Here is a 22,209-nt window from a genome sequence, read left to right on the forward strand (position 1 = left end):
TGGCGGTGGGCTCGCTGCCGCTAAATTTGTACTGATTGTGTCTGTCCAACTGTTTAAAAAAGGTGGGTGGGATGACTGGCTGTGCTTTGATTCTTTGTAAGAGTTGGAAGAAAAATAAAACAACTTCATTTGAACTCTGAGAACTCGGGCAGCTGTGTGTATAGATGATACAAGGACTGCTAATGCTTTACAGAGAACTTTGTTCCTCTAATGCACTTACGGGAGTTCACTGTAAGAACCAGTTTATTTCTGCCAAAATTTTACGGAAATTTGGTCTTAGGGAAGCAGTTCCTTTTATGTAAAGGAGAGAAGGCAAGGCTGGGTACCTGGATGCCGCATATTCTGCCAGAACAGAGGACAATGGCGTACCCTGTACAATCCTAAGTAACAAAGGGAGACTAACACAGGAGGCTGGTTTGCGTGAAAGCAAGGTAGTCGCTGCTGCCAGCGTGTACGCAGGGAATAAAGCACTTTGAAGAGTTCTGGCCAGGGTACGAGCAAGCTGGCTAGAAGGTTACTAACACACCGTATCCTATTTGCAGCCTCAGCTTGGCAGGGCTCCTCTGGAAAAATTAAAGATTCCCTTTCCTGGCATAAAACGACAACAAGGAGTGGGAGTGGAACACAGCTGTCCTATCCCTGGGTTGAAAGAGCAATCTTGCAGCTCGTCTTGCCAGCTGTAGGGAAGTACAGCATTCGGAGCATGAGTCTGGTTTTCTGACTGATGCTCGTTAATAGCAAGTCCTTAATTTCACCCTGTAGGATCTGTTGTTGTTATCTGTGTGTGCGTTAATTGAGAAATCTCTCTCTGAAAAGCCCTCTGAGAACCTGTTGGACTTAGATTGCTGGCCCTAGGGCTGCGTCTTGCCTTAGTCTTTATCATATTTGAATTCCATTGCGAAGTGCCGAACAAAAGCACCTCAGAAGTAATAATAAAAAAGACACTATGTAAATAATTGGGTGGTTGGCAAATGTGATTGTGTTTTACAATTCAGATGCTTTAATCCCAAAGTGCTGACTGTATACACAGTGCCAACAGGAGTGGTCACAGAAAGATGCATATTTCCAGCAAGCATGTGGAACACTTAGCCGGAGCTGATATAAAATGAAAAAGAGCCAAACACGTTTAAGAAATTGAGAGCTATTTTATTTTACTAGTGAAGATACTTACCTCTGGGCAAGTGACTTCCACCTTGCTTTAAATGACTTTTCCTTTCTGAGATTCATGCTCATCATGCAGTAATAGCAGTCCTTGCTAAATTGCCTGACTGTCGGTATTTAGCATTATACACTGAATGGACCCAGTGGTTTCCCATGAATTTTCTAGGTGACAGTGCCTGAATAAATGGTCCTCATCTCTTCTTTTTCCCCCCTTTCCCTCAGTCACTCGTTCCTCCTAGGATGCAGCCATCTCAGTTACGCTGGCACAGCAGGCTTGGGGAGCTATGCGGTAGATGGCAAAGCCTTGGGGATGGGACAGCCATTCCTTGGTGATGGTGGCTTCTCAGTTGGCACAATGCGCTGGTTTGCAGCTTGGCCTTATTTGAAGTGCTGCTGGCAGATTCACCATGGCTCACTGGTGGGAGGAGAGGGAGCTCCTTAAGCCAAAACCATTGCACAATGGGGAACCTTCATTAGCCCTTTGCCTGGCTGACAAAAATCTCTTTATTGCATTTAAGTATAATTTGCTGCGGGCAAGCTGGGGGAGTCCTTCACAAGCTTTAAATTATTTGTTCTTAGACTGAAAATCTTCAGAGCGATGTAGCAGTCAAGTAGGAGTACCTGTGTGCATGCACATGAGCACGTCTCCATTATCAGGTTTCTGATTAAATAGGAACATGTTCCTTAAAAATAAATAGGTCCAACCTATTAAGTGGTTAGGAAGATTTTAGCATGTATGCTTTTCTTACTTGCACTGCTCACACTTGCTGTCTAAAAAATAAAACAAAATGTGTGTATCTTGTCAGCCCTCAGCTTCCTGACATTGGGACTAGTTAAACCTTTATCTCTGAGACTGAAGGGTTCTCGATCAACTTTCCGTTACACCTTTAGGCCCTTGAACTGTAGTCAAATCACCCCTTGACCTTCTTTGAGATGAACAGCTTGGACCTCAGGGCAGGACGAGAGACCTTTCGGATCCTTCTCTTTGGCGGTTCTGTAAGCTGTGCTCTGACCCCACTGCAGTGCATCCGCGTCCTTCCCCAGCCGTGGATAGGAGAGCTGGACAGGTTGTCCCAGCAGCAACCATGCGGATGCCAAATAGAGGTGATAAAATGTTCGTACTCAGCATTTTCCCCTAATATCCAAGTGCTCTCTTTCATCTTTTTTTTTTCCCCCCCCCTTCTCTTTCTGCTGTTTATTGCTAGTTTAACACTGGCTTAGCAGGTCTATACCTGCTCTCCTTCTGGTCTGTGTGAGGTCTGTTCATGTACGAGTAGCGGTTGTAAGCTCAGTCTTATGAAATACACAGAGAATGTGTGAAGTAAATGGACTAGTGGGAAAAAAAGCCATCGGTGATCTCTCTTGGGCAGTTGAAATAGCACAGTAACTGCATCGCACTTGGGAAAGTTGTCTTTCTGCTGGAATCTCTTCCATTTGGAAGATTTACAGCAGATGGAGCGGCCTCTGGCTTTGTTGGCTTGTTTGTGTCTTTTGGTGTTCAAATGGACTTGCAGTCCCCCAGAGACCTCCCACGCAGTTTCTTTCCTGCTGTCACATTTTTGCTCTCTGGGGTTACATCATGTTGAGAGCCGGGCCTCTGTTCGAGGCCGTTCACACGTTTCCTGCTCTGTGTTCTCTAGACGGCGGCTTTTGGTGCGGGGCTGGGAGGGAAGGGGGCGAGATGCAGAGGGCAGGAGGAGAATGTGATTTAACATGGGCAATCTCCTGGGGAGCTGCTTGGACTGAAGCAGTCCTGCTGTCTTGGTGCCAACCAAACCTGCTTTCGTGCTTAATAGTGGGAGACATTGGCAAGCATATTCCTTATGAGACGGGTGATTAGATTTATTGTCAATCACTTTGTATTCCCTAGAATGAGAAATAATTTATTTAAGAAACGGCTTTCTTGGAATGTAGCCTTAAAAATTCATCAGTGATCTGTTTGTTCTGTCTCCCTCAAGATTATAAAAGCTTTTTTTTTAATTGCTTTTTGTGTTGTGGCGGTGTGTTTTGCCACAAAAAGCATTTTTGTTGCGTAGTTCAGATACACAGCCAAGATTGGGGGGGGGAGGAGATTAGTTAAATTTAACACTGATCTGATATGGCTGCTGGGACACCCAAATAATGTTCCAGTCTTGGTCGTAATTCAAAGAATGCAGAGATGGTTTACATCTGCCTTGAAGTTAAAAAGCAATTCGCTAAGGTAGGTTCGTAGCAGTGCAAGTAGGCGTGCATGTGTTAGCCTAGAACTGACAGGCTGGGTCTGGCAGATTTTGGTTTAATGCAGTAGTGATGTGTTTAAGTGGCTGGGGTAGAGTCTGGGACACACGGACTGCATAAAGAAACTTGCTGCTGTACTCTGCCAAACTGACGGTTCTCTTCTTTATTTTAGATGAAGGACCTAGCTTGTACTTCTGACTCCTATATGCATGTAAGTTTGTGGACTTGATATCTAGTAATACATGCATCAGTTTAATTTATGACCTAAGCTCTGTGAGGCCAAGAAGAAATGAAAGCTGAACGCCTGTCTTGCAGAAAGGCATGTACAAATGAGTCATCCCACACCACCCTTAATGCCAGCATTGTAGAGGCAGCAGGTGGAGATGAAGGAAAAAGCCTGCTGGAAAATTGTAATCCATGATGTAACCTCATCCCACTAAAAATCTCCCTAATTTAGCCTTGGTTAGTTCATCTGAAAGACTCCAGAGAGGAAGCAAGTCGGATCTGTTCTGGGTTTGGTCAAAGATTAGGCATGCAGATTTGCATTGTGTTTGTCTCTGGGAGGTAGCTTGGCAAATCGCAGAGAACTCTCTGTACAAATCTTGGTGAGAAACAGTCGTTTCCTGCTCATTTAGTATGGTTTCCTAGTGGGCAAACTTTCCAGATAAACATTAGCCATGCTGTTGACAGCTAAGAGAAATAGGGCTAGCCCTAATCCTGTGTGTGCCAGGTGTGTGTTCTTTTTTTTTGCCTTTATCATATTCGTACTAAAAATAATGGCTTATGCTTCTATTTTACTACTTGATCTTGCTGAACCGTGGGGGGGAGAAAAAGGCTTGTGACTACGGGACTGAATGATGAATTGTGATACCCTCGTCCAGTTCTGGGTTCTACCACAGACTTCTTACGTCGGGGCTCTGAGGCCTGGATTCATCCCCCAGCTTTAATGCTTTCTTGGAGTGCTTGATGACATTTCACTGCAGAATCGGTGGCAAGAGCTGGATGTGTCCAAGGAGGTGATTTAGTCTGTGCACAATCTGAACCGTTCTCTGAAGCTCCTATTCCTCTTTTTGACTAAAGAGGAAGAATTAAGTTACTGTGCGTGTAGATACCTCGCTAAGCTGCCTGAAGATAGGTGCTGTGAATTGAACCTATTAAGCATCCATTTCCCTACCTGGAAGATGCGTGTCCTCACTCTTCCCTCCTAGGAGCTGTCTAGGTCAGCAGCCTGCTCTATCGCATTGCAGCAGTATTGCCCTTTTGCAGTACAAAAGCTACTAGGGATTGCGTTGTTCTGAAACCCAACAGGCATGCGTGAGTTGCTGAGCACTACCTTTAGTGTAGTGGGACTGATTAACACCTAAGTTTTAAGTATATATTATCACATCTGTTGAAGTGGACCGAGATGTAATGTCTTGACATCTTTGGTTAACACCCAGTCAATCTGAAAAGCAGGGCAAGGCAATACAGAGCCCTGAGAGACATCTTACTTGTCAAAGTGACAAATTGCCCTTTCTGATTCAAAGGACCAGCTTGCACAGCAGAGCTAAGTGGCTGCTGGAGAAAGAGGAGGAGAGCATGGGAAAAATACCCTATTTGTTTAGGCCTTCCCCTGTATTTTTTGTTGTTTGTTGCTCTGAGTTGAAGCTCTTTGTTTTCCTTCGTCTGAAACAACTAAACAGCAGGTTGAGAGGAGCAAAGCCTCTGGGATTCTGCCTCTCCCACTTCTCGTTCTTATAAACTGTTTACAATCTCCTTCAGTTTTCTAGCTTTGTATGGAAAAGTTCAGTGGGTCAGCTTTCCCTTTAGCTTCATCCATCATTCCAGTCAATTAGAAATAGTTGAGGGCCAATTGCCCGGTCTTCCATTAACTGAGACACTTCAGATTGTTTAAAATAGCATAAAAGCCCTCTTTGTTGACCGTTGGGCAAGCGCTGCAGATTTCCCTGTTGATGGGCAGTTACCGCGTGGCTGAACAGAACCCCAGTGTGTCTTGCAGTACTTGAGGGATGAATATTACTGCTGCGGGTCTTGTCTGGGTTTTGATTCCTTCTCCTTCACCTCCGCCTCTTGCTTTCCCTGAAAGGTGTGATGCCTTCAGATGGTGAATTACCATGCCTGCTTGCAGAAAAAGCTGCTCTTTGTGGCTTTTCAAAACTTCTGTAGTTGAGGGTTTTTTCAGTTGCTGAAATGTTCCTTTTTAACCTTGGTGCTTTAAAAGCTCTTGGCATTATTTGTTAGTCGCTTGTCGTGTGTGTTTCTAAAGGACAAAGGAAGTGTGTAAGTGTTCAGGAAACAGTTAGTGCATTGTGGTGCGTGGCTGAGTTCATTCTGGTACCCCGTGCCAGGACAGCCTGCTTCCACTTCGGGCTAACGCTTTCCTTATGTTCTGAACTGACCAGCCTCAGGGTAGAGCTGGTGAGAGAGCTCTGCCGGAGAGCTTGAAGCTTCTCAGAGGTTAATGTGTTTTGGGTTTGCATTGAAGTGAACTGAATCCATTGTATACATACATATATAGATATATTTATAGATATAAAAAACACATTTTGTTTCACATGACGTTTAACCAGAAAAGTAGGCTTACCAAGTGGAGATCAGTTTATCTGCAGCAAAGTAGGTATTTATGTATTCCCGTCTTAGAGTGCAAGACAGACGGTGATTTTCTTTCCAGTGTTATACACTGCCTAGGTTTCAGTACAGGCTCATCCGTGTGCTTTTCGTTGTTCCGGTGCCACTTTGCCTGAATAACGTGTCCTCGTTGCAGCAGTGTTTCCCTGACTGTGAAGAGTTTGGATAGGTGCGACGGAGTGCCTGTGCTTGGTGCTGAAGACCTGGACCTTGCTGCGTCTTTTGACCTGGAGAAGCGCAGCATGTGGCAGTCCTTGGACGTAAGGAGACCTGTGGCCTCCCTGTCCTTCCAGAAGGTGCCCTGCCTCGCAGCAGTGCAAGTGCTGCTGTGTGTGAGGACTTACCTGTTTCTCTGTTCCTGAAGCACGATCTGGAAAGAGTAAGCCGGTCTCCTCTACAGCTGCCTCTCGGATGATACGGGCTCAGCGACGGGCACGTGCTGGTCAGCCTGGATTCCAGCTGTTGCACTACTGAGGTGCACAAAAAGCTCCCGGGGCAAATCCAGGGCAGAGAGCACAGCAGGGATCCTCAGGCTGTGGTGAAAGAAAGGGAGCTCTGGGAAGGCAGGAGTGACAGTAATCATAGTAGTAATAGTATGTAATAGATTAGGTAGTAATCAATGTGATAGTAGTCAGATTTGAGAGTCTTCAGCTGCTGGGGAGCTCGATCTTTTATCGGAGAAAGATAAAAGTACAACACCAAGTGCAACAAACTCCACCAGTGATTTCCGTCCTCTTCGACGTCCCATTGGGATACCATCTGATGCGCGTCTCAAGATAGACTTGTTGGATTGATGTGATCCTGCAGACTTGCCTCTTTTGTCTTCTGTTCTCCTCCACGTGCCTTCAGCACATGACAAGCTTGAGGACACGACTGAACTGGAAGTGCAGACCTAAGTTGGAAGGAGACCAGTGGGGCAGAATGTCAGCATGGGACTTGACTGACAAAACCAATGTTTGCCGGCTTTGCACTTATAAATAATCTCATGCTTCGCAGAGATTGAAGCTTTAATAAGTAATTTAAACAGAGAGTAGTAGGAGGAGAGAGGATCCCCATTTAATTCAATTAGCATTGTTGTCCAGTGCCGTTAATTATGCCCAGACTTGTAGTGTGTTTCACAGGAGCTGATACGCTTGAGCTTTGTCTGTGCTGGGGTTGGCTGAGGACAAGTATGTCCGCTGGTGTAGAATCCAGCCTTTGTGCTTTGCAAGAACCTTCAAATTTGGTATCTGACAGTCGCCTGGAGTAAGCAGTAGCCCGAATAGCCTGCATTGCAATCTGCTGAACAAAGGGTATCTCTGGGAGAGCAATGATTCGATGTACGTGTTTTCAGTGTTTTTGAAGAGGGACTGTTTTAGTGGAAGTAATAATCTCCTGCAATTTTATATTATTTCCAGACTGTTTTAAATTGTTTCCTAGGCAGAGAATAAAGAACTTTGTTTACTGTTTTAAAGTAGGATGTCTGATCCTCCTGGGGGAGGTTATTCTTTTATTAAAAAAAGATATAAAATAGCTGCTTGGATGGAAATATAACTCTAGGAATTGAAATGGTGATGATTATAGAAGCTATAGTATTCTAATGCAAAATAAGCCCTAGGAGATATGTGCCCTAAATGGTAAATCACTCTGTTTTTTAACAAAACAAGAATTACTGTTATTTTATGATTCTTGCTTATTTTACAAGGTCTTTAGCTGTTTCGTCTGCACTTAACTTTTACAGGCTGGGGATAAATTGATTGTTGTTTTGCTTTTTAAATAGCTTGGCTTTTTTAAAGCACGCTGGAGATGCGAGCACAGATCAACAGGATAGGATTCATTTGGTACTCAAAAAAGCAGGGAGAAAAGCCATGACTACTGACACCCTATGCAATAACTGGATTGGAATCTGTTCTCATAACTTGGTGTTGTTTTGTAATCTTCTTGGAAGGACCCAAAGATTATTATTTGAAAGGGACCTCATGGGTAATGCTTAGCAGTTTGGGGGGGGCTGTCACCCTGATATGTGGGTGTTTATTGCAGGAGAACTCCTGCCGTTTTAGAGGGGCTGTGGGATCCCTCAGGGCCTTGACAGACCTCAGCGGCCCTGACCACCTTCATGTGGGGCTTCTGCCCAGAGACCTGGGAGCTCTATTTAAGCTCAGCCCCGAGCCCTCGGTCCGTGCTTGGGCCATGCTGGAGGAGTGCTGGTCTCCAGCTGAGCTACAGCCATGCCTCTGCCTGGCCATGGCCCCCGCTGATCCAGACCCCAGCCTGCAGACGGACCTCCCAGCCTGACCTCAGACCTGCCTCATCGCTGTGGACCTGCCTGGCTATCGCGGGACCCGATCCTAACCCTGACCTGCAGATTTGCTTCCCAGGTTGACCTTGAGCCTCCCTCATCACTGTGATATTGCCTCTTGGTGGGACCTGGCTGCCGTCTCAGGTCTGTCCTGCTCGCCCCGCTCGGGTGCTGGGGAAGCGGGCCCCAGGCAGCGAGGCCCCTGCCCAGCCATCCGAAGGATCCCCCTCGGCGCCGCGTCCCTCAGGGAGCTGCTGGCCCTTGCTGCTCCCTCCGACGCCATTTCCGTAGTTCGGCTGTTGTGCCTCGAGTGTTTCAAAGGGAGCGTGCCTGGGGGAGGAGGGGGCCAGCCGGCAGGAACTGTCAGGGATCCTGATGGTCTCCCGTTGAAGAGGACTGGAAAGAAGCTCCCTTTCGATTTGGTCTTCCCAGATGCTCAGCTGACGACAGCGATTGCTGCGGCATGGCAGACCCTTCTTGTGCTGGGAACACCCTCTTGTTTGACAGTAGGGAAAGGACCGCAGGGTCTTGGCCGGTGTGGTAGGAAGAGAGGAATTGTCTGGTTGCTTTTGCTTTGAAAGCCCCCAGCAAGGTAAATGAATGCGTGTCTGCTGTTCTAAACTGGAATTACCCACCTCTAGCAGGCAGGGAGCTACCGGTAGGATTATTCCTTAGGGGTGTCATGTTCCAGCTCAACTTGTGTTTTACTTTGAATAATTAGGCTTACCTGCCAAATGTTTGGAATCTGAGATGCTGGATGTGTTTAGCAGAAGAGCGTCCTAAATACTGACTTAGAAGCTGAGCACAGAGGAAGGTGGTTGAAAGGGGTAACGTGTCCCAGTTTCTGCAATTTGCGATGACCTAAAATCCTTAATGATGGAAACTAAAGGCAGATAACAGAATCTTTGCATCTTTTCTACATTAATGTTAGCTCGTGACAACTCCAAGTTAGCGATGTGGAGAAAGTACTGGTTTTGGAGATCAAAGAACCACCTCCTTAAGCTAACTCAGGGAGTGAGCCGGATGATACGCTGTCCTCTGTGCTCACTGCATTCCTCAGTAGCTCACGTGAGGAGAAGGAAGACACAAGAGGATGCGGTCTGGTTAGTTCTGTGCTGGGATATCTACCTTGAACTTGGCAAGCTTTTATTCTTTCTGATGCTTAGGACAGTCTCTTGCTAACAATAGTTTTCTCTTGTAGGAATGCAGATTTGTACCATATCTCCCTGAATCTTCATTTTAGAAGCAGCCAGAGGATAAAAACTGGCGCGGTGCTCATTTAAAGTCAATATGCTCTACTTTGCAATTTGCTCATGTTCAAGTGCCCAGCTTTAAAGGTTTCTTTTGCCCACAGGCAGTCTGAATACAATGGGAGACTTTACTTTTTTCATAAAGAAAATGTTTTGCAAAAGCTCAAAGAGCAAAATATTTCTTTCCACCTTCCATCTCCTCAGGTTTATTATCACAAAGCAAAGTTTGGCTCTGAAGAATCTAGAGGGGAATGAAGAGATGGAAATTCATGCAGTCACCTCAAGACGCAGCCAGAAATGAGGACGATGGATGAGATGTGTGTATGTACAAACATGTGTGAGAGGAGTGAGAGGGTCCCACCTTGAAGCAGTTTTGGCATTCGATGCCTTGGAGATGATGAGGAGGTTTACAGGGACAAGGTGTAATGGAAAAAATCTCTACGCGTAACTGGTTTCTTTGCTGTCGGCGAGACTGGGGTTGCGTGAAGATGAATAGAAGTTCTGAGTCTTTACTGCATTGCAATATTGTGTAAATTCTTCTGTTTAGAGGGAAGCTTTACTGTGGGGTGGGGAAAAGGGAGTTGCAGTGAGAATGTAGTATCTTCAAGAAAAATGTGAAGGGATTCATATATTTGTCGCAGGAGCTAGTTTCCCTTCTGAAACTGTGGGCAGAAGACACAATCTGACATCTGAACCCCCCACCATAAAGGATTCAGCATGTGTCATAAGTTATTTGCCATAATGATTAAGTACTGCAGACTGGAAGGAGTGATTTTCTCTCGGATTTCAGAAGCCTTATTCTCATTGATTGATTCTGTAGCCTGAGTTATTCTGTGGTTTCAATAGGAATGGAAGTAGTGCCTGCTTGTATCACCTCTGGTGGTCCAGCATCTGTTATCTTTGAAGGCTGTCCATGTTGCATTTTGACTGAGATGATTGCCTGAGGCTTATTGTCATGGTCTTGGTTAATATTAGTGCTTACCTAAAAATGAAGGCGGCTTCCTTACTCTGAAGTCCAAGTTCCAGAATGTCAGAATACGGCTGTAAATAGAGGAAACTGAACAGGGGCATCTCAGCTTCTTTCAGAGGAAATTGTAGACCACGCAAGGATTAAATGATGCTTTTCACTGTGGAACTCAATGAGACCTCAGCACCCTGCTCCCGCGCAGCAGCGTAGGGTCGCTCGGAAGGATGCTGTCCTTCAGGGCTTGCACAAAACGTGGCACAGCAAAAGGGGCAATCCCGAGTTCATCGTTGGGGTGAAATGCAATTTTTCTAAATAAAACATTACAAAAGAAAATGTTGTAGTTCCCTGGTGATGAAGCTGCTCACAGGTAGAGAATAGTTAAACCCTTCTGTAACTAGACTCAGCACCTGCATGGCAACAGTTTCATCCCAATAATTTTGTTTTCCTGTGATATGAAAAGGTATATTGAATTTGCCCACGGTGTTTTCTTTAGGGAAAGTGTGTTCACTTTGCAATTTAGGGCTCTGTGTCATGTGTCATTCCTTTCCTTTTTTTTTTTCTTTTTTTTAATATGACAAAAAAAAGGTGTCTGTGCGTGTACATTTGTGTGTGTGTATATGTATTCCTTAATAAAGGATGTTCTTTGTGTGCCTGTTTGACAAGATGTGCAAACAGAAGCCGTGCTTTGGCTTTGAGGCCTGTGTAGCCCGATACCTTCAGGGCTTGTAATGAAAGGAACAGTCTGTCATTTCATTTTACATAGCTGAGGATTCATAATGCTGGGGAAAAGTCTTATTTCTCAGTATGCGAGCGGTTCTTTATTGGCCGCTTGCTGTGAAACTTCTGAAAAACGTTCATCTACCAAAGGGGAGCTTCTCTGATTTCTGTGCCGAGACACACAATTGAGTAAGAAAAAGGAAAGTTCAGACGTCAGTGCTGGCGAGAAGCAGAAGCGTGCTCTTTGGGCAGTAGCCCTGCCAGAACCGGCCTTTGATTTGCTTTCTTTCTGTTTAGTGTTTCTTTGTTGCCTATCCGTTATAAATTTTAAATAAGCTTATGGCCAGTTAGATCTTATGGACTTAGCGAAGGGAAGGTGTCAGAAGGGTAGCATTTCACATAATTCAGCTATTAATCTCTAGCTGCCCATTTTTTTAAATTATCCTTGCTTTGGACAGTTTGAGAAAGGTGTCAGTTTAATAGTAGGTCTTGATGTTTTATAGCCTTCTGTAGTCTGCAACTGAGTGCATTTTATCAAATGGAAATAAACTTTTAATGGTGTGTAAGATTAACTGCTCTGAAAGGCAATGGTCCTGTTCACTGCGGAACTGAATGAATGTTTTTACAGACAAAAATTCCACTCCTCCTACGCTGGGCATTGAAGGGAAGGCTTAAAGTGGGTTTAAATATAAGGTAGTAGTCTGTTAGTCTGTAGTAGGTTGCCTATAAATATGAAGTCCTTGGTAGATGCTTCACATGATTTCCATTTACTGAGCTGAGCCCAGTCATACCAGCAGGGTTGCAGCATGCTTTTCTGAGGCAGTAAATACTTCTTTCTCTGAATCTCTACTTGCGAGTTGTTGGGTAAAATGTGTTTTTCAATTGAGAAAGCTGAAATCAATAGAACAGTTATACCACGATGGTAGAAGTGAAAAGTTAATTTTTTTTACCTGCTTCTTTAGGAACAAAGCCCCAGTAACCAGACATCAATAGCAATGATGCAAGAGCCTCAAGAAATGGTGGAAGAGACAGTTACCGTGGAGGAAGACCCAGGCACTCCCACTTCCCATGTGTCTATTGTCACTTCTGAGGATGGAACCACAAGGAGAACTGAAACCAAGGTGAGAGGTTAATAACCACTGAGGAAAATGAGACAATACCACCTAATCACAAAATAAAAATAGCAGGGAGTAGCATGAGTGATGACAATCATCCTAGTGGGATCCTCACTGATTTTGAATGTCCTGTTTGCCAGCAAAGCTGAGCTCGGGGCTTTTTAGTTTTGCCTCTGTGTCTAGTTTGCTGCCTATCAGCTGTGCTGATACAGCTGTTCATGGAGCTGTGAACCGAGCAGCAGAAATTATCCAGGTTAACCAAACAAAAACACTAGAACCCCTTCCCGGACTGTTTATTCTTTTAAGATTCACTTCATTTTACTGAAACAGTTCACAGCATTGGCCTGCAAACACATACTGTGATACGAGAATTAGATGAGTTGGTAGGGCTTGGAGTAAATTACTTTTGCAGCTGAGGGAAATGTGCTTGGAAATACGTCTTCAAATTAGTTATGATCTGTAATAACAATATGCGATTATGTGTTTGTCCTTTAGAACAAGAAACATTCTATTTAACTAACACCATGGCATTTAAATTCTGCAACAACCTCGTGAATGGAATTTTACTCCAGATGCATGGGAAAGCCGGGTGTGTTCTCCAGCGACCTGTACCTCAGGTTCTGCTGGATCACAGGTGTTGCATATGTTCTGGTTTTCCTGATGTCTTTTTGTTCCCTTGTGTAAGGTAATTTTGCAGTCTCTGCTGAGAAGGTGCTGTATATTCATGGCTGCCTCACATGCTTTTGGGTACCACCATCTAATGTATTTAATCTGTGACTTATTTGAAGGAAATGCTGTTTTCTTTCTCGTGGCAGCAACAACAACTGTTATTTACAGGAAGGAAGTGATAGAATTACAGTGGTGATGGACACCTTTTTATGTGCACTAATAGGAGTGCATAGTTTTAGGAGACTGTAAGTGCAGCTATGCAAGGGAATAAAATGATAGCTACGACTGTAAAAATAGAGGAGAGGCTATGCAGTGGTCCCTAGATAACGGGACCACATGGAATGAAATAGTTTGTCTGAAATAGTCGTGCCACTGATAAAGCCGCATGTTTGTCATAGCGTAAAAGGTGCGATTTTCTCCTGTGTGTGCTGTACCTGCTATTTTTCCATCTTCCCACAGAAAAGGACAGTGGCAGCTCCAAAACAGGCATTGTATCTGCATGTGGGAAAAGAAAATTGAAAAAACAGCAGCCCTAGAGCTACTGTTCCATTTCTAAGAGCCAGGCTTTCTTCTGTTACTGTAGTTGATTCCAGGCACTGAAGTGTGTTCAGAATGGGCGGAGGGCGCATCGCTGTCTTGCTTTGCATTTACGTTTCAAATAATTTCACTGATTTTAATTTACCTACTCTCTGGAGGTGTACCAACTCGTAAAAAAATTTATTAAAAAAAAAAAATTGTAAATCCAGTTGTTGAGAAAAGTGGTTCTGAAATGTCAAAGCACAGATGGGGTTGGCTTAGCCCTAACTCTGCCAGAAAAGGTGCCGAGACTGCTGAGGTGGTGGTTGTCTCTGAAATGGTTTTGGTTTGACTTTTCCTTGCTGTGGTAACATGGCATAGATCTAACAGCTCTCAGATATGAATCTGAGGTCAGATTTTTTTAATTTTTTTTTTTTTAATCACATTGGTCTTCAGCTTGCTTTTTGCTTTGATAGAGAATGTGAAAATGAAAACTTGTCACTGGGGTTTTGTAACATCAGTTCAGTGTCCTGGAGTTAATTGGCATTGACTTACTATTCACTTCTAATAGGTATCATCATAGTGCTTTTACAGGTCATATTGTTATATGCGAGAGCCTTACAGAGAAAATTAAGTTTCCTGGTACCTCTGTGCAGTGGCAAAATTCTGACCTTGCTGCTCAGATGACGATGGTGAAGGAAAGCATTTCTCTGGGATGAGAGATGCAAACTCGTCTGCTGGGCACGCAGCGTGCAGTAGTAGGATCTTTGCTGAGCCCAGAAACTGCTGTTCTGTGTCTCTGCCTGTTCCCTCCCAGAGCGAAGAGGAAAAAAAACGGGGGGAGGGGGGGTGATGCTACGCCCCCCCCCCCAACAACGCTCCCCCGTGAATCTGGCCTTGCTTTTAGTGTGCAGGGACTTCTTATCCTTGTAAAGGAGTAGCATTTCCTGTGGTGGGAATCCTGACATCTATTTTCAGTAATATCTAATCTGTGACTTAATAAGGGTAATGTTTAAAGTGGAGATAGTCACACTGTGTTCATTAAGTGGTAGGGGGGTTAGGTTTATGCTTAGCTTTTTTTTTTTTGCCCCCCCCCCCCTTTTTTTTTTTGAGTCATCTGTTAAACCAAGGTAGTTAGCACAACATACAAATAAAGATTTTTTGTGCTCTACATTGCTGTGCTTGCTCTAGGCTTCTTTGAGGAAGGGTTTAGAACCTATTTTTACTACGTCTGTAACTAGAAGGCTCTTCTGGACAGTGCCAGTCTCAATCTCCAGCGTATTTGTCTTGCAAAGGAAGCGGCAGCACAAGATGCTTCCTCTGACAGAGTAAATAACACAGGTCGTGCTTTTTTAAGAGCCAAAGAGACCAGAGAGGTTTTCCGAATGTATGCTTTCTTTGCTGGATAGCTTATGTGGGGATTAGTCAACCTAATGCCATTTAGTATGTATTTTTGGATCTTTAAAAGGTAGTTGTTGTTTATTTTTGCTAAACTGTATAATCTTTAGCTTGCTGGAGAGCGATGCCTCTGAAATTCCTCCTCTTGAACTGAAGCATAGCGAAATCTGTAAATGGGAATGCTCCTGTATGCTGCTGTTCCTTTATTTATCTCCCCCCTGTTGTTTCAAAACCATAAGTTATAGAGGTTTTTTTCTTCAATAGTGTACTAAGTAAACAACCTTAATCCAGAAGCATTGACAGTTTTGCTATGCCTTCCCCCACATCTTTGAAGATGCCTGTAGCAGTGAAGCAGGAAGAAGGCATAATAGAATTTAATATTTGACATATTTTAAATAGAGAACATCTGCCGTTTCAAAATGAGAGATCTCAGAGTAATTTCCCCCAAACTGTTATTCTCTTAGTACTATACTAAGTTCCTGCATAACATTCACTGCACAGAAGATGTAGCAGATAATACTTCATTTCAACTTCATAATCTCTCTGGAAGCCAACTACCTATCATGCTAAAACAGTGAAAGTCACCTTGGGGAGAAGACTACCACGTCTTGCCTGTCGGCTGGAACACTGCCATGTGTTAAAGGGAGCCTGTTTGTAAGTGGCTCAAGAGCACCCAGTAAAGCAAATTAGATGTACGTGTGCTTGTGTTAACGTTTGCTTTTTTCTTTCTTCAGGCATCTTTTATTTTTGTCTTTGAAATGCTAAGAGATTGGAGAGATTCAGGTCACTTTTATTAATTGAAAAGGATGGTTTATGATAACAAACTGGGAAATCAGTCTGTATACAAAGTTGTTTCCAGTCCAGCCATTTGCTTTTTAATACTCGGCAAAGGCAGATCTTTCCCAGCAGTGATTAACTGCTGCTCCCGCTTGCTAGCACCAGCGGTGGGAAAGCGCCTGTGAGCGAACCTCGTGGGTTGTGGCGGTGCCAGGTACCCCGAGATGCGGTGCTTCGAAACTTGGCAGAAAATTCGAGGGAATTAGTTAGCAGAACAGGAATGGATTTCAGCCGAAGTTGAGGGCCCTTTGAAAATGTGAAACGTTAAGCTTAAAATTGAAGGGGAGAAATCTGAGCTGTTGTTTTGAAAACCTACGGGGTGAGTTCTTACACAGCATTTAATAGAAAGGTAATAGCTTCAACCTGCTTGGGCTGATTAATTTTTACAGTCTGTAGTTCAAAAATAAGCTCTCAGAAATGTCAGAATGCTTTTATCTTCGTGCATTCCTTCTCAGCTGTTTTTTGTTTTATGACATAGTTTCAACAAAATTTTTAGCCCTGTCAGCTTTTATAATGTACTTAATTTATCAAAAAAGAAAAAGGGAGGCAAAACAAAACCAACCTTAATAACAAAATGGAAGGCAAAATTATAGGTACTGGTTAAGATGTCTGCATTTGACCGTGATAGCCCACTTCAACTGAAATCTCAGGACAGTCTTTGCTCCTCGTGTGTCTCAGCGCTGTGCACGTTGAGGGATCCACTTGTACCGTCTGCACATGCATCCAGGGAGTCCAGTCGTCGGATATTTTTATGTTTGTTCTCCCATCCTTCAAGACAAACAGAAGGATGAGGGACAGAAAAATACAGAAGCTGCTTCAAATGTGTGAATATTTCTTTTGTGTTCTGTTGGCACATGTATTTCCAGAAACAGAATTAGTGAGAGCATTCTTGTGGGGCCTGTAGGGGAGTTATTTAACCAAGTAATTGCTATCTGGGGAGAACAATGGTTAGGTCAGTAAACCTGACACGTAGTTATATTCTGGGGTGGGAGCAGCAATGAAAGCACCCGGTTGCAGGCTCATAGGATTTGGGTTCCAGAGGGCTTGAGTAAGTTGGTATATTGGAACTTTTTCTTTTTTTTACTGTGGTTGAAACCTTAATATAGTTTACAGGAAATAAAGAATTGCAAATATATTTTAAGCATACTTCATAGGGAAGTAATCTGAAGCTTTCATCTGGTACTCTAGGAGACTGTAGCACTGAAACAGTTGAGCACCTTTGATTTGTAATCGGGCTAAAAAACTCTTTAAAGGGGTTTTCTTTAGAGATGGAGAGTAAACAGTGGAAGTCAAATAACGCTTTCTCAAAGTAACTTGTATCTCTACATTTTTCATTAGAGCATATCTGTAGTGAGGAGTTCATGCTAATAAATCTTTTTCAAGATTGGGTGCATCTGAAGGATCAGGTGTCTCAGAAGTCCCAGAAGTTCTCTGGGACTCCCATGTGGAATAGCTTTGTTCTCTCTGGCTAATGCATCAGTATTAGGGAAACCACAAAAACGTTGGGAGAGATTACTGTGCTGTCAGGTGCTCAAGGCTGCCTATGTTCTTTTAAGAAATATAAATGAAATATTCCCTTGAGCTGGATTTCCTGAAATAAAGATGTTTGGTTTGTTGGTTGTTTGTTTGGGGTTTTTGTTGGGTTTTTTTTTGCCTGGAAACCTAATAAATGGACCTTCCTCTGTGCTGGCTAATTGCTTCCAGAAAGCTTCCCTTTATTGTCCTGTAGGCAACAAAGTCTGTTTATCACATGATAAATCTTCTCTCTCGATGCCTGTCCCTGTCAAATGAGGCATGAGTGCAAATACTCCCTCTCTCTCAAAATAGAAAAAGACTCAGTTTGATTGCCCCACCATAACACCTTTAGCATTATTGAATGCTTTTATGCTATGAGAAATGTGTACTTTAATGCTTGAGTGAAATGTTCCTTTTTATGTGTCTGACAAGGGGGTTTTGATTGTCCTGATTCTTTCCACTCCTTAATAGGGGCAGCATTCAGAAAATGATAGAGGTGAAGCTGTGCTAACACTGTAAACTTGTTCTTACATGTGCTAGTTGATGCTAAATGTGTCTTTTTGACTAGCCAAAGCCATTGAAAACTTGTCTGTGCTAGTCTTGAAGACAGGAAATAAGGCAAATTGGGAAAAAATTGCAAATTAATGTCCTGCATTCTGTATTGGTCACATTAAAAAAACAAACAAACAAAACAAAAAAACCCCCTCTGTACTCTGTGGAGTACCAGAGCATGGTGAAAAACTCATTAACTGTGACTGGTAAGTCACAAATTGTCTAGGAGTTGATTTTCAAAGTGTTCTGAAATTCTGCTTTGTCTTTTTTGTGTACATGTACTGAATATTCGTAGACAATTGTCCTTGCCATAACATTTCTGTGTTGTGTTACCTCATCCTGTCTGACAGTAACAGTGATTCTCGAAAAAAAATTAAACAGTCAAAAATGAGCAAGAGTCCAGAATTGGCAGTGGGAATGCGGGGTGAAGACGTACAGCAGCGATGCCTCCGCTCCCAAGCCTTTGTCCAGGGATCCCGCAGGTCAAAGCTTGTCCCTTCTTTTGTGCTGTTGCTGCAGCCAGGCGTGGTTTATTAGGTATCTCGCACTGTCTGATCTTGACAATTTTATGAAAAATTACACATGACAAACTATGCATGCATGGCAACGTATGTCTTGAAAAGAGAAACTCGGAATTAAACTGCCTCCTGTTGAATAGTGCTGAAAGAAAGGGCTGGGTGAGGTTATGCAAGTGCTCGTCCTGGCATCTAGAAAGCTGCCGCTTTGTTCCTTCCTGGGCAAAAGTATCAATTTTCTGATTCATCACATTGCTGAAACGCCACCTTCCTTCCTGCTATTCCCGTTACTGGTTCCCACATTCAAGAAGGCAAAGGCCCAGGCTTTGCATCCAGTTTTGTCATCGCTTTGCAGAACTCACGTATTTCAGGCCTGGGAAATGTTGCTTTTTCTGCTCTTAGAAGATCACTTATGAACGTATTACTTTGAATAAAACTTTTGGCTCAGGCTTCAGTAGCAGAATACTGAGCTGTGTTGCCTTGTGTGTTTCCACTTTACAAAGAACTACTGTACGCTCCGCCAGCTCTTTTTCTTCGCTAAATGCTGTCTAGTGTTGTAAATGCCATGACAGTAGTCACGCTGATAACTGAGTGGAAAGTAGAAGTATTGTGCACAGGTAATAAGCAAAAACTGCTGTTGGATTCTGTGTCATGGAATAAATGTTTAGTTTCTAGTTTCCTTTGTTTTAGTTATTAAAATGTGTGCTTTTAAAAAAAGGGAAAACAGAAGAGTCGGAGGCATGGAAGCTAGCGTCTTTCCTGATGTTTACTTGCCAAGGAAATCCCTTTGGGTTGAAGAGGAGAATTCTTTCAGCTCTGGCCCAGATGAGATACTAAGGTCATGTTGGTACCTGGCTCTGCTTTATTTAGCGTTGTGATGCTGTTTAATTGTGCTGTTGGTGGAGAGTCATTTGTGTGGCTTTCAGTCTTTCAGGATTTCATTACTTCATTAGGCTGAAGTATCATTTACTCACAGATGTCTCGAGGAAAAGAAACGCTGTTTGGGTGAATTTTTTCTATTTGGGGTTTCTGTGTGAAAACATCTGGCTAGAGGACATGTCTGGAGCTGCTTCAAGAGATGTACTCTTAATTATTCTGTTTTAGCAGCAGCTTGGCTAATCTGGTACCAATCTAAATGTTTAAATCGGAGGCTATAAGTCAAAATACCTATTTGGACTTAAGAGCTACTGAGTAATCCAGGAATACCTGCTATAGTTACTGTTTCTCTTGATGTATGCATTTCATTCTGCAGCTTACATGAAGAAAAGTCCTTTACTGATGCTTATTTACCTCTGTAATACTTTAGAAACCCAAAATATCTCTTACCAATTTTGTTTTGTGTTCCTCCCCTCCCTGTGTGTAATACTCTCTGGTGGATTGATTCTCCCACTCATCTTTATGGGGGTGTTGGTTTGTTCTTTGGTTGGGTTTTTTTACAAAGGGCTGAAAGTCAGCATTTACTAGGGTTAGGGTAACCTTTTATAGGTTAAAGTAACTTTATTAGGGTTAGGGTAAGGATAGATTGGCTTCTGCTGGACTTTTTCTCCCCAAAACAGCTTTTGCCAGTCACTCTGGAAGATGGCACAGAAGCTGATGGACCCCAGATACCAACCAAAACAGAAAGTCCTTTGCCAGTTTGTAAATAGTAGTGGCTTTTGTCTGGCACTGTCTTACGCAGATGACCAGACCTTTCCCATGAAGGCAAAACGTTCTTGGAAACTCTTGAGGAGTCTTTGTTCTTACCCTTTAGCAAGAAACCCTGAACACAAGTGCCCTCTGGACACTTACCATTTCCAGTTTTTGTCGGTTATGTGAAATAGTCTAATTCTATCTGTGTTGAAATGAGATGCGATTTATAGGAAGAAAAGATAAAGATGTATTTGTGTACAGAATTTTCTTTAATGTTTTATACAAGCTTGCCTAGCCCAGTACATTTAGGGTAGTTGCAGTTGCAAACATTGTGTGGCGTTAGTGTTCATTATTGCCAAATAACGTCACCAAAAGAACAGAATGACACCAGCTACGGTTGGGCTTGTATGGTGTTGGTCGGATGTAGGCATATCTTAGAAGAGAAGGTGGTTGTGCTCTCTAAAAGCTAGAAGCCTGAAACTTTTCTGTTCAAGATCAGGTTTCCTAAATATTACTGCCAAATTTGAGCTCCATCAAGTTACACAGTGGTACACATCAGGCAGGAGCATATAACTGTATTTCTGTCAAACTAGAGAATGTGATGTGGTATTTGTGCTAATTGTGGGAGGACAGGCTGTGGCTCCTCGACATCGTAAAGTCTGCTCTAGGAAAGATGCCTCCTGAAAACATCTTGGGCAAACTTGAACTGGTGCAATGGCTTGGCACTGCTTCCACACACTGTCACATGGCTGCAGTGGTTTTGATTTGGTAGTAAGAGCCCCAGAGTGCACTTAACTCTGGGTCTATGACCTGTCTTTTCAGCTTTTCATAGAAATATTTTCCCCACCATTAAACCCTAAACCTAATAGGTGAACTCATGAGGACGCCAGTGCTTCCATTCAACAGGCATGTCACTGTACTATGCTTTGTGATGCTCTCTCCCCGTTTTACTGTTCTAGCTCCCCGTATGTCTCATCACATTGTGCAGCAAGGAGAAAATTAACATATTTATTCACTACTTCTTCACAGGTTACCAAAATGGTCAAAACAGTCACCACCCGAACAGTGCGTCAGGTGCCACTTGGGCCTGATGGCCTGCCATCAATGGATGGCTCGTCTCCCATGGGCAGCTACACGGATTCAATAGACAGAAGGTACATGAAGAATGGGGAGCGGTACATCACACCACAAGCATCTTCCACGCTAACCAGATCTTACAACAGCTACAACGATTCTTACCCTGAAGGCCATGAAGGCCAGTATCGCCCTTATATCGGTCGTGATGGTTATGGAGATCTATCTGATAACTATGGCAGCTTGTCTCGTGGTGTCAACTACCGTCCTCGCTATGCCTACGTGCCAGGAAACAGTTACAGGCCAGATGATGGTAGCTTCACTTTGCCAAGCAGGAGGGATAACTACGGCCCCGTTGCCCAGCCCCAGGTGCCCGTGGGTAGCAACGTTGACTTGAACCGCTCCCAGCCAGAACGCTTCCAGCCAGAGCCCTATGGACTGGAAGATGATAACCGCAGCCTTGGAGTAGATGATGAAGGATATGAACTGGATCCTGATTACTCCACTGTGAACCGGAGGACGTCTGCAGGTGTGCCAGAGAGAGGAAGACCTCACAAAGGAAGGTAAAACCCATTTGTTTTTTACAGTGCTAATCTGCCACTGTTTTGCTTAGTTGAACATCTGCATTTGAACTCTTAATGGTCTGGTAAGTTCTGGAATTACTTGACAGAAAACCAGGTAGATCCCATCATTTCATTAGCCCATAAACAACTGCAAAACACACATGAAATACAGAAGGGAGTGAGGGTAGTGCTCAGCAACCCTTTCATTGTGTTTCTGGCTGCTTAGTTTAGGTTGAATTTAGAAAGAAAGAGATAGTCTTGTAGAAGAGGGCTAAGTTACATTTTTCCCTCTTCCTAAAACAGCGTTGTGACTGCATTGTGTTGTCCCAGAGCCATCCCACGCTAGCAAGGTGAAAAGAGGGATTTGTAACCTGTGAGACTTCTGACAGGTCTGGTTATGCGCACGTCTGCCAAACAGAAGTTCAGCACAGCTGGCTGGGGTTGCAGGCCAGCTGGTACCTGGTGGTGAAGGGATGCCTTGTTACCTAAAAGCTGTCCTGTGAGGTGTTTGACAGCCTCGGCTCCTGATCCTGTGCTGACTGCACACCCTCAGCTGCCTGACCAGGTTGTGCTGAACCTCACTGTACTTCAGCATTTTGGAAGACCAG

The 22,209-nt window shown here is 43.6% G+C and overlaps 1 protein-coding gene across 16 annotated transcripts in view; it reads left to right on the forward strand.

Moving 5' to 3' along the window:
• The window catches only part of ARVCF (ARVCF delta catenin family member), a 298,725-nt gene that overhangs the window by 187,328 nt on the left and 89,188 nt on the right, over positions 1 to 22,209 (forward strand). For 14 of the 16 annotated variants that reach the window (XM_072879699.1, XM_072879700.1, XM_072879702.1 and 11 more), the window contains 2 exons: positions 12,181 to 12,339; positions 20,994 to 21,601. In XM_072879699.1, the coding sequence (XP_072735800.1) occupies positions 12,181 to 12,339; positions 20,994 to 21,601 (767 nt within the window). Of the gene's footprint in view, positions 1 to 3,550; positions 3,590 to 9,835; positions 9,856 to 12,180; positions 12,340 to 20,993; positions 21,602 to 22,209 lie in introns of those variants that run through there. The other 2 variants (XM_072879704.1, XM_072879705.1) reach the window with 2 other exon arrangements.

The sequence above is a fragment of the Ciconia boyciana genome, chromosome 15, assembly GCF_034638445.1.
Source record: "Ciconia boyciana chromosome 15, ASM3463844v1, whole genome shotgun sequence".
In the NCBI taxonomy this organism is placed as follows: Eukaryota; Metazoa; Chordata; class Aves; order Ciconiiformes; family Ciconiidae; genus Ciconia; species Ciconia boyciana.